Below are 11,271 nucleotides of genomic sequence, written 5' to 3' on the forward strand. Positions count from 1 at the left end.
GAATGCATTATGTCAATGACTCGTCCCCACAAAGATAGGCAGACACGACTGTGTGTGTGTGTGTGTGTGTGTGTGTGTTTGCAGCCTTAATCCCTGGCCTAGAATCGCACATAGTAGCAACTGATAGAAAACCTCCCCTCAAGGCTTTGACTAAATCCATACTTGATTGATCAATCTACTATTTTGGTTAAACCGAGCGGGATAAAGCTACATTTCCTGGATGATGCTTACTGGGGGTGTGCGGGGGGCACCAGTGTGTATGCCTAAATGAGATGTCAGTTATAGAGTCAGTATATTGTGTGAGTGTTTGTGCGTGTGTGTGCGGTGGGCAGCTAAACACAGGCACTCAAAGAATCTCTTTCTTCTCTTTTGAAGTGAGTTCAAATGTTCTTCAAAGACTGTCTGCCTGTATGACGGCGCAGGAGGAGGGGGCATGGAGAAAGAATGGGTGACCATGTGCTCCAAACACAGCTTCAGTTGCCGCGGCTAGGATTACGCAAAGTTGTTGTCTGCTTCCAACTTTGCATTGCAGCATTCTTTGTATGAGCTGCATGTGTGCATCCAAGTGCACACAAGATTTTAGTTGACTACACTCCCTACTATCCAACTGCCATGAGCCAGGGTCAGACAGATGTGTCAGCACACTGATATTATTGGCCTTTGGGATGGGTCCATATTTATGCCAATTATACACTTTAACTAAAATAAATGCAGTCCAGCACAGCTCACAATAAATCTTCCATCATAAAGGTTATATTGTTTATTTATTTTCTTGAGGGGTTGGTTTGACTTTATTAACATTTGGGAAGCTGTAGTCTGGAGCTGATGAATGGTGTTATCAATTACAGGAAAAAAGGAGAGGTTGAAAGTTAAAAATGTTTAACGTCATGCAAAGGGAGAAATTCCCCTGACAACAAAGTGATGCAGTGGTAGGCCTTTAGCTGCTTTTTTATATGTCCCCGGCCTCCAAGATTGCAAATAGAAACAAAAACAAGTCAGGGAAATTGTGGTAAACTATAGCAGGTTGCTTATTTCCAGTGTTTGCTAACTAGCTTGCTACTCACTAGTGTGACGGAGGCAATTTGTTTGCTTCTTGTGGGTCTTCTCCATAACAATGCCCTAATTTTATTCAGGTTTACACCAACAAATTGCACTTAATTATATCATATTCATTGTAATAGTTCTTAAAAGGGCAGTATGTAATGACATTTTGCTCCAGTTGGGGATTGCGATGATGCTCTGTGATGCACAGAATAAATGATTTTGATTGCTTTTTTCTCTTGAAATCCACATTTATCTTAGATCTATATGTGGGTCCTATCCCATCTTGTTGACTTTTCTATCATCAGCTAATTCAATCACAGACCTGTTTTAATTCTGCTTGACTTCCTGCCTGTCTCTGCCCTTCCTCTTGCTCCCAACTGCTTCTCTCCCCTCCTTCTCAGCCCTTGTGAGTGTCTCCCCTTGAGCAGAAATTACATGCTGCTTTGTGCCTGGCGTAAACAATGTTTTCAACAGTGCAGGCCTGTCCTGTCTCTCCCTCACTCCCTCACCCTCTCCCATAGCTTCAGGGGACGAGTGGAGAGTGCAGGGAGAGAGTTGGGATAAAGAGGGGGAGGTGGATTGATGAGACAGAAAGGTATCAGAAGGATAATGGGAGAAGAGAACAAGTGAATAAGAGCAACAGTCTGTCCAACGGCCCAACCAGTCTGTGTAATAAGCATAATAAGAGGGGGTGAAGGGCGACGCCTCCCCACCACCAAACAAACAAAAAGACACACACACACACACACACACACACACACACACACACACACACACACACTGCTGTCTGGATAACTACCATTCATTATAATTATAGTCAATGGGCTCTGATTTACTCTGCATTACCTACATACCCTGAAGCCCCTATGTTTCTCAACACACTTCACTTAACTTGTGCCAGCAGACACATCATGTTGGAAGCAAAAGCAGAGCCTAGTGCTATAAAAGCAGGTAGGTATACAGACATGATGAGCAAATGTGCAGTCTGGTTAAATATTGTGTTCAATAGCCAGGGGTAGTGTTGGAAAGGATAGGTGGTAGTTTTTGCGAGCATGCCACACAAGCTTGTAATCTCCCTCACGGACAAACCGCCTTTGTTCCTTTCTTGCTCTTTATCTCTTTCTCTTTCTTTGCTCTGTCTCCCTCAGTGCGGGAGGGTTGGCAGACAGGGATCTAGAGGTTACATAAAGTGGATGTGGATCTGGGGAAGAAAGCAGAATGATGTTACATAAAGAGCTGTAGCTGGACAAAGATTAATAAAAATGAAGCCTTGTACTGTAGGCAGGAGCCATGGGAGAGAGAAAGCTTAAAAAACTGAGAGAATGGCTATTACATAAACGGATACAGATTTGAATTATTGGTGGCTTTGCTTTGCTGTTACATAAAGAGATGGGTCCATCTAGCAAAATGAATGACAGAAGCTGGCGTATGTGATAAAAGACACTTTGAAATTCCTGACCCTCTGTTAGACAGGTATAGATTACTGAAGATAAAGAGATACAAAATCCACAAAAAGTAACGTGAGTCACACACCTGGCAAACATGCACGCAACTGCTCACGCATCCGTGTAACCTTACAATCCATTAACAATCTACAAATAGCAATATACATTGACCTCTGGTCCTGATTTTTTTTATCTCCAGACACCATTCCTCCTGTTTCACAGCACAGTCCATCCACTGCTTTTCATCTATTTGTTTTCTGTCTTTTTCCCCTCCTCCCCTGCCACCTTCTTTACTGAGTCTGCTTTGTGAAAATGTCATACAACACTCTGTAATATCTATCATTAGATGGGGGGGGCTACTCATGCTTATTAAAGTGCTTGCTTGAGTGTGCAGGCGCATCTGTCATTGTCTCAATTACTTCAGGAACAGAATCCTATTTTAATATGAGGTGTACAATGTAAATTAAATGTTTCACTGTTAATAGGCCAGTATTTATATTTCTTAGTGGTAAATATCAAAATTGTTGCATAAGTCAGCCCTGAGATGTGACTTTCTCTTTGTATTTACACTAGGCATGTGTAATTACAGTGTCTTTCTCAATAGTTTTATTCATCACATGTGTTGTATTTTCTTTTTCAGATACTACTACAACAAGAGGATCCTCCATAAGACCAAAGGGAAGAGGTTCACCTATAAGTTCAACTTCAATAAGCTGGTTTTGGTCAACTACCCCTTTATTGACATGGGCTCCACTGGTAAGCCCCGTGTGCGTGCGTGCGTGTGTGTGTGCCCTAATCCCTCAATAGGATAGCATGATTACATAAGTTTACACAGGAGAGCATTATATACTATTTCTTAGCATTCTCCATCTCTTTTTTTCTTTTTCTTTTTTCTCTGTCCCTCTCTTGGCATCTCCAGGAAGCAGCGTCCCTCAGAGTGCCCCTCCTGTCCCCACCGGTGCAGGGACTCACTTCCGCTTTCCTCCCTCAACGCCCTCCGAAGTCCTCTCCCCAAACGAGGACCTGCGCAGCCCCGGTGGCGTGTTCAGCTCTGTGGCCCGACGAATGGCACGAGGCTCCGTCAGCGATTGCAGCGACGGCACCTCTGTCAACTCTGAGATTGAGGAAGGCAGCACTGGAGCGGGAGAGGAGAGGGGAGAGAGGGGTGTAAGTGGAGGAGGAGGATCTGGTGGTGGAGGTGGAGGTGGAGGTTACCGTAGTATCATCCATCCCCGACTGTCTCATGAAACCCTGTTCCGCATGTATGGAGGACCGGGTAACCCTGCTGGGCACCCAGGCTCCCGTGGTCATTCGGGGCACAGGATCCACCCAGATTCCCTGTCACCCTTCCCCGTGTCCCCTCTGCCAGGGCCAGGAGGAGCTGGCCTCTTAGCCCCTCCTCTGTCCCCAGCGCTCTCCATGACCCCAACATCTCACCTCCCCTACACCCCCTCTCCCACTCTGTCACCCATGTTAGGCTCCCACTTCTCTTTTAACCCAGAGGACATGAAGCGCTACCTGCAGGCCCACACCCAGTCGGTATACAACTACGGCCTCAGCCCCAGAGCTTTCCTCCATTACCCCAACATCGTCATCCCACAGCCCCACCGGCCCGCCGCAGACAAAGCTGGTCTGAGTGGAGAGAGAGGAGCTGCCGAGAGAGCAGAAAGAGCAGCGACTGCTGGGGGAGGAGAGAGGGGAGGAGAACGGCACCACCATCCACCTCTGGCTCACTCTGCCCACCACCACCAGCACCCACCTCATTCTGCCCATCCTCACACCCATTCTCATCCCATGCATCATCCACTCCACCTGGGTGAGGAGCCTCCCCACATGTCTCCCTTCAAGTTCAAGCTGCAGCCACCGCCACTGGGTAGGAAGCACAGGGAGAGTCAAAGCCAGAATAAACCCAGGCAGAGCTCCATGTCCTCAGGATCGGGGTCCATGTCGTCTACCTCTGGCCTGGGCTCCTCGCTGTCATTTGGCAGTGACCTGAGCTCAGCAAGCGGCTCAGGCCTCATCTCTGCCTCCTCCTCAACGCAGTCTCTAAACAGTGCAGGACTTCCCAAGATAAAGGTGAGATACAAATATCCCCCCTTATGATCTACAAAGCAATCTCAAAGTTCCATAGGGAAAATGGGTGACATGAATCACCACCAAGATCACAAACATCTACAATATTAACACTCGATGGCCAGACATATTATATGTTTTTTTCCCTTTGCTTTATTGTGTTGTATATCTTTTTTGTGCAAGTTATAGGTTTACATAGTGAAAAAGCCCAAAGTCGACCCCAACAGCAATTACCGTCTTCAACAGAAAACACTGTTCACAAACTCCTCCAAACAGCTCTATTGTAGTCCAGCCTTTTGTTCCGTGACGAACATGCGTCACTTTGTAACACGTTATAATGCTCGCCTAGCTGCTTGCAGTGCACGCCCTCATATTCTGCTTCTGACTGGGTAGTAGTCCTTACCTAGGTACTGTGCATGTTCAACTTCCAACAAAGATGGAACAGAAGTGAGATGCCTCATGTTCTAGCTAAAACAGAGAGCTCAACAAACAGGGTGAAAAGAGGAGCTGCAGTACAACAAAAATATGGTGTTTTTTGAAAATTAAACCACATAAACCTATTCTTATATAACCTCTTAATACAAGTATGAACCTGAAAATGTTTTTATTAAACCTACATTTACAATAATATATATACATTTTCTTAAACATTGCTGGACTAAAATTTTATACTAATTAATTGAGTCCGTGAGTTTTTCCATTTTCTGTTTTCCTGCTGTGCTCATCTTTGTCTCTGTTCCCATTGTTATGTCTGTCCAGGTGGAGCCCATCTCTGATATCGAGTCAGAGGAAGAGGTGGAGGTGACCGACATTAGTGATGATGACCCAGATTTGAGGGATGAGGAGTTTGAACTCTTTTCCCCTCGACACTCCAGAGCCCCTGACCACCACCGTCAACACCACCAACACCTTGCTAACGGCACAGCCGCGCCCCAACATCACCCCCATCCTGATGAGGACTTGGATGAGGATGTCTTCAAAGCCCCTGCTCCGCCTCCACCTGGCCTGATGCCCTTCTTTACCTCGCAGCACACTCACTCCAGTCCGCTCCATCGCATGCTGCCCACCCTTAAGAGTGAACCTGCCGAACCAGGGGACAGTAACACCCCCCCACCTCAGACGGGCTCGGCGGGAGCTTCACAGACAAAGTGCATCCCTCTCAAGCTGCGCTTCAAGAGGCGCTGGAGCGAAGACCAGCGCATGGAGGCCTCACAGGAGGAGTCAGATGACAAGAAAGTACGGCCAGAGGAGGAGAGGGAAAGAGGGAGGCAAAGTAATGGACGGATGGAGATGGAGGAGGATGGGACAGGCAGTGGAGAAGGGGACAGTCCTCCCCCGTTGGCATACGAGGGCTCTTTAGCCACACCGTTGGCCTCGCAGCGTAGGGTGAGCGCTGAGCTACATCGCGCCACTGCACAGCTGTCTCTGGAGAACAAAGACTGCTGATGAGAAGCCCAAACACTACTGCTCCAGTAGCACTGGAGGTGGCACAGGAGTATGTAAATGGTTCCTCTGTGATCCCTCTCCCACACTGACAAACTAGATTCCTGAAACCTCCAGTGAACTTAGAGCACAGTCCAACATAAACACATAGAAAGCCAACATCTCAAAGAAAGCATGACTCTTGTTCTGTCAGATGCTCCCCTCAATCCTCTGTCTGGATCAGGGCTCTTCTGGAATCCTTTGGGAGGTGGGACTCACTCAGACTCATCCCAGGCAAAGTGACTGTAACAGTGCTGAAATCAGAAGGAGGCACCCTCATAAACTCGGCTCCAAGTTCACCTCCCACCTGGCCAGTGAAGCTACTGATGCCCTGCCCCAGTAGCACGTTCCTGCCTTCAGGCCCCATCAATAGGATCAACTGCCACTCAGCACTTTCCTGAGGGGACATACACCCGCTTAAAACCCAGCAACACACCCAGGATGAGGATGTGCACACTCCCTTATGTTTCTTTTCCTATAAGCTGACGGGACTTTGATAAGTGCCTGTATCTAAAAAAACCACAGCCCTGGTGTGACATGGAAGAGAGCAAAGAAAGGAGAGGACTGCTACGAGTAATCCATCTTTAACTCATGAGACCCTTGTAAAGTTTGGCGGATACTGAAAAATCACAGGGGGGGAAATGAAAGTGTGTCTCTGAGCATGACTAGTGGGGCTGTTGGGTGTTGTCTAACTGACTCTTAAACCTGGCCCACTCCACTCAGGGAAGCCTATTGCTGTATGTTTATTGGATTCATGCTCACAAACACACACAAGCAAAAAAACAACAACCCAGCCAACAGTGAAGGGGACTCACAGTGAAAGCATTGCTTATGGACACTTAACAATGTTCACTGTGACGCAAGACTTAACACACTTTCGTATTTACACATCCACAGGCTTTGACTCTGGCACACTGTTCTCTCAGCGCTTTTGACTTTTATATGACCTTCTTTCTGTCTCTCTCCTGTCCTGCCCCTCTTTCTCTTGTGGACCACCTGTGGAAAGATCATGACTCCACTCAACGAAATAATTCCAACCCCAGGGAGATGTGAGGAGAGGAAAAAAGAAGAATGAAAAAGTACATTAGTGTAGAGAAAGGACTGCTGAGGGGACCACAAGGGGAAGGCAGCAGGGGGAGGAAGGATTTGAGGGCTTCAACTAACTGTTAGCTAGCCTTCTCACTTCTCCTAACATGGCTTGTACACTGAAAATAGTTTCCCAGCAGCACAGAATCCTCGTTCACCAGCTGAAGCTCCTCTAACAATCATAGATAGTGTTAAACTAAACCAGCAAAAACACACACACACACACACACGCACACACACACACATCACTGCCTTTAGTTCTTAAACATGATCCCTGTCACTTTCTGGACCTCCAGCTCTGTAGTGATATCATCCTCAGGTCCTGGGAGTGTGTGAGATTGCCGGGTCTGTTAACTACATGAGTGTACATATACATACACACACACACACACACACACACATACACACACTGCCTCTCTATGCCTTGTTTTTATAGCATGTACAAAAGTGCAAACTGAGCTCTAATAACACACACATACAGACTATATCTTTATATATTCTTAATGAAATTATTAAGAAAGTGAGATTTTAAGAAGAAAGAAAGCATTTTAATGATATTATTGATTCAGGATTTTTTGTAAGTGGATTATTTTGAATGGTGAGACATGGCGTGCCACTCACTGGGTAATATGGTTTGGCGATAGGGTGGGCAGAATGAAGAGGGGTGGGGGCCCGGGTTCTTCTTGTAAATTTGTCTTATAGAAAAGTAAGCCAGAGAAGAACAGCACAGGCCAGTCTGCCAGAACAAGACCACCTAGAAAAGGAAGAAAAAAAACAGGACTCAAACAGACTGCTAATGATTCAGGTGTGTGGTTCACTCTGCTGTTCACTTCATTTGCAGTATCTTGCCCTTTCAGCACACAACACTCTACTCTTTCCTGTCTGTACAGTCTCGCTCAACTCAGTGGGGTTCCCCCCAGGCCACCTCTACAGGCCCTCTGTGTGTTTGTGTGTGAGTGTGCTCATAGTTAGCTCATGGATTTTAAAGAAGTAATCCTTTCCTGTCTTTTAGGCCAGTTAGCATAATGCTTCAAAGTTCACAGCAGTTCTGGATTAGGGGGAGGGAGCGGGAGTAAAGGGGTTAATCAATACTGTAAGATAGCCTGGCAATGGGAGGTCCCGTCCTTAAAGACCCTCTCCTCAAACTATGCACCTCAAATTATTATACTTGTGATTATGTTTTAACATCCTGGAACTTTTCGTCCCTGTGGCAAGTACTTCCAGGCGTCTGATTGGTTAACTGAGCCATGTTGACCAGCGGCCTGTCCCCGCCTGACCAGCGACAAGACAGATCTATAGCAGCAAACTGTGAGATAGATGGCCTCCAGGCTGTCTGCGTAGCGGAGCTGATTGAATTTCCTCATCAGACCCCTGTGGTCTGGACTGGAGCATGTCACAACAGGCACACACACACACACACACACACACACACACACACACAAAGTCCTGTGTCTGTATTTAAACTGACAGCTGCCTTATTACTACTTTTCATATCTCAGCAACAGATGAGACATCAGTCCTTCCTGCTCTGCACTCTCTCTTTTTTCTGTTTAATTTTTCCTCACTCTGTTTCAGGCATGATCTGACTTCCTGCAAATTGCGGCGTGATCTGAGTCAGTCATGATATTGCAGGGTGAAACGATTGATTGTAACGCAGACTCTCTCACATCCTGTTTCAGGCTCTACAGTCAAAGAACGGTAGACAAACAGCACAAAGGTTAGATTTCTCTATGAAAAGAAAGGTTTCTCAGTTTATTTTTCTGATGTCAATATTGATTATTGTTGTTAATATTGTTCTCATTGGGTTCTTTACCTCTCCACCTGGCATTATTATTTGTCCATGGCTCTGTTAGCTGTTGCTTTTTATGTTGTGTTACATCACTTTGGATGATGTGGAATTCTCCCAAACCTTCAAGGCCCCAACCACAGACCTTTTTCTTGTCTTTAGTTTTTACATATGTAATATAACTAAAATGTGTAATATTAATTTTGATGCTGACAGAAAAATAACATCAGGACTGAGCGGAAATGGCAGTGGTGGAGGATTATATTTAGGGGCAAAGGGGGAGTGATTTTATCTATTTTGTCATGTATTGTAATTTTTATTTTATAATGTTACCTTTTTCTCTCTTTGCTTCTGTATATTTTTTCATTTGTTTTGGAGGGGTCGGGGCTTGTATCATTTTAAAAGAAGAAAAAAAAAGTGTATTGTTTGACTGTGTATCTTCTCCCTCTTTCAGTCTCTCTTCTTTTGCCTTGTCTCCCTCGAGCAGTTACATAACACTCAGATGGGGAGATGAGAGTTAATACCATGATGTAACATTGAATTTCTCCACTTCTTTCGTGTTTTGTTTTTTTCAAACTTGTAATTAAGCTGTAATCAGGGTTAATTAAAACCATTTGAAACCCAATATGAATATCAGTGTGTTTGTTTATGTCTGCTCTTCTTTCATTCGTCCATATTAATAAAACCTAATCAGACAGTGGATTTTCATTTTGTAAACAAAGAGATTAACCCCTTTGACTTTTTTGTCTCGTCAACAGAAAGGAGGCCTTTTGGTATAAACATATTACAACAGTAGACAGCCTTACTATTGGTTTCCCGTTTTTCACCAAGGAACATCTTCGCCACGCTAAGCTAATCAACTGCTAGCTTTAGCTTCATATTCATCAAACCGGTAAGAGAGCATCAATCTTCTCTTCTAATTCCAGACTGTGAAAGAACGTATTTTTGTATGTCAAACTATTTGTCTTGAATGTAAAGTGATTTTCTTTCAAATTCAAAAAATGTTTTGTGCCTCAAGGCAAGTTGAGGCAAGCTAGTCTTATATAAACCATGCATTTATAATGTAAGTTACATAAAAAAGCAATCTAAAAATGCAAAAATATATTATGTATAGTCAAAATCAGCTTTATAAGGAACAGTTCCCTAGTTCATTCAATTTCATAATTTTTAATTGTAAAAGAGCGAGAGCACATCATTTATCCTGGCATTCATGTTCCCTGATGATTACATGAATGAAAAATGAACAAACACACACTTATGGCTGCCATGAGTCAGAGGCCGCTGAGGTTATATGTTTAGCACTTTACAGTCTATGGTTTAGCAGTAATAAAGAAAAGCACTTTGTCTGCAGTGCTGCTGCCCACTCACCCACATCATGCTCACAGGTTCATCCATTTACCTTTTAACGTGACGTCATTGCTAGCTCTCACAGGCACATATTGTGTGTAAGAGGAGGAAGATGAGCTGCTGCAGTGAAGAGTGTCTGGCATTCAATGTTACTTGTAGATTTTTAATGTCATGCAATAAATAATATAAGTATCCAAAACAAGTAATAACACAATCACTGCATATCACAATATGCAGCTTCAACTATACCCTATACACATGTAGAGAGATGCATCCAAGCAAAAGCAAACAATTTCTGAAATTAATAAATACAAATCAATTTGGAAACATTGTTCAGTGGTGATTATATACCACTAAAATGCATTTTTAAATAATATGTAATACAAATAACAGTTGCTTGCCAAAGAAGTTAATGTCTTAAGTAGATATGAGGACTGATACTTATACTTATTTGTCTGTACGATTATTAAAATAGAAAACAAACATTTAAAGGTTGTTTTTGTCCACATTAACTTCTTGGCATAACACTTCCAAAATATATGAGAAGGTGTTAAGGAAAGAACACATGACATCTTCAGAGATCAGGGACAAAATCCACAGTCCCTAAAAGTAATATCAGGCTTTAGCAGTCTGAGTTAGTCAAATCAAACTCTTCAATCTTTCAAATTCAGTCTTTTTAATACAAAGTTTCCTCTTTGTGTTTCCCCATCAGTGTTTCTCGGTAGAGAGACGGTAACTGGAAAGGGGGCATTTTGTGCTAGAAGGACTCCCCCAGTGTGAGCTCACACTGAGTTGACTAAATCTGCCACTATACTTTAAAGCAATGGTTGCCAAAAATGTTAGCTCATCAGATTTCTTACAGTTATTAACATGAATATGATGAGTAGAAAATAACTGTGTAGTTCAACTTCTCACAAGTCATTGATGTATTCAACCTGTGAGGAGGGGTCACCAGAAGGTGTAGTCTGATGTATTTTAGCGTGTATACTGTTCTACATAAATATATGG

The 11,271-nt window shown here is 44.0% G+C and overlaps 1 protein-coding gene across 2 annotated transcripts in view; it reads left to right on the forward strand.

Annotated features, from left to right (window-relative positions):
• The window catches only part of erfl3 (Ets2 repressor factor like 3), a 43,743-nt gene extending 36,861 nt beyond the window's left edge, over positions 1-6,882 (forward strand). For both annotated transcript variants that reach the window (XM_034874158.1, XM_034874159.1), the window contains 3 exons: positions 3,130-3,245; positions 3,409-4,565; positions 5,322-6,882. In XM_034874158.1, the coding sequence (XP_034730049.1) occupies positions 3,130-3,245; positions 3,409-4,565; positions 5,322-6,008 (1,960 nt within the window). In that variant the 3' untranslated portion in view covers positions 6,009-6,882. The remainder of the gene's footprint in view (positions 1-3,129; positions 3,246-3,408; positions 4,566-5,321) is intronic.
• Positions 6,883-11,271: the final 4,389 nt, after the last annotated feature.

Source organism: Etheostoma cragini, chromosome 6, assembly GCF_013103735.1.
Source record: "Etheostoma cragini isolate CJK2018 chromosome 6, CSU_Ecrag_1.0, whole genome shotgun sequence".
Lineage (NCBI taxonomy): Eukaryota > Metazoa > Chordata > Actinopteri > Perciformes > Percidae > Etheostoma > Etheostoma cragini.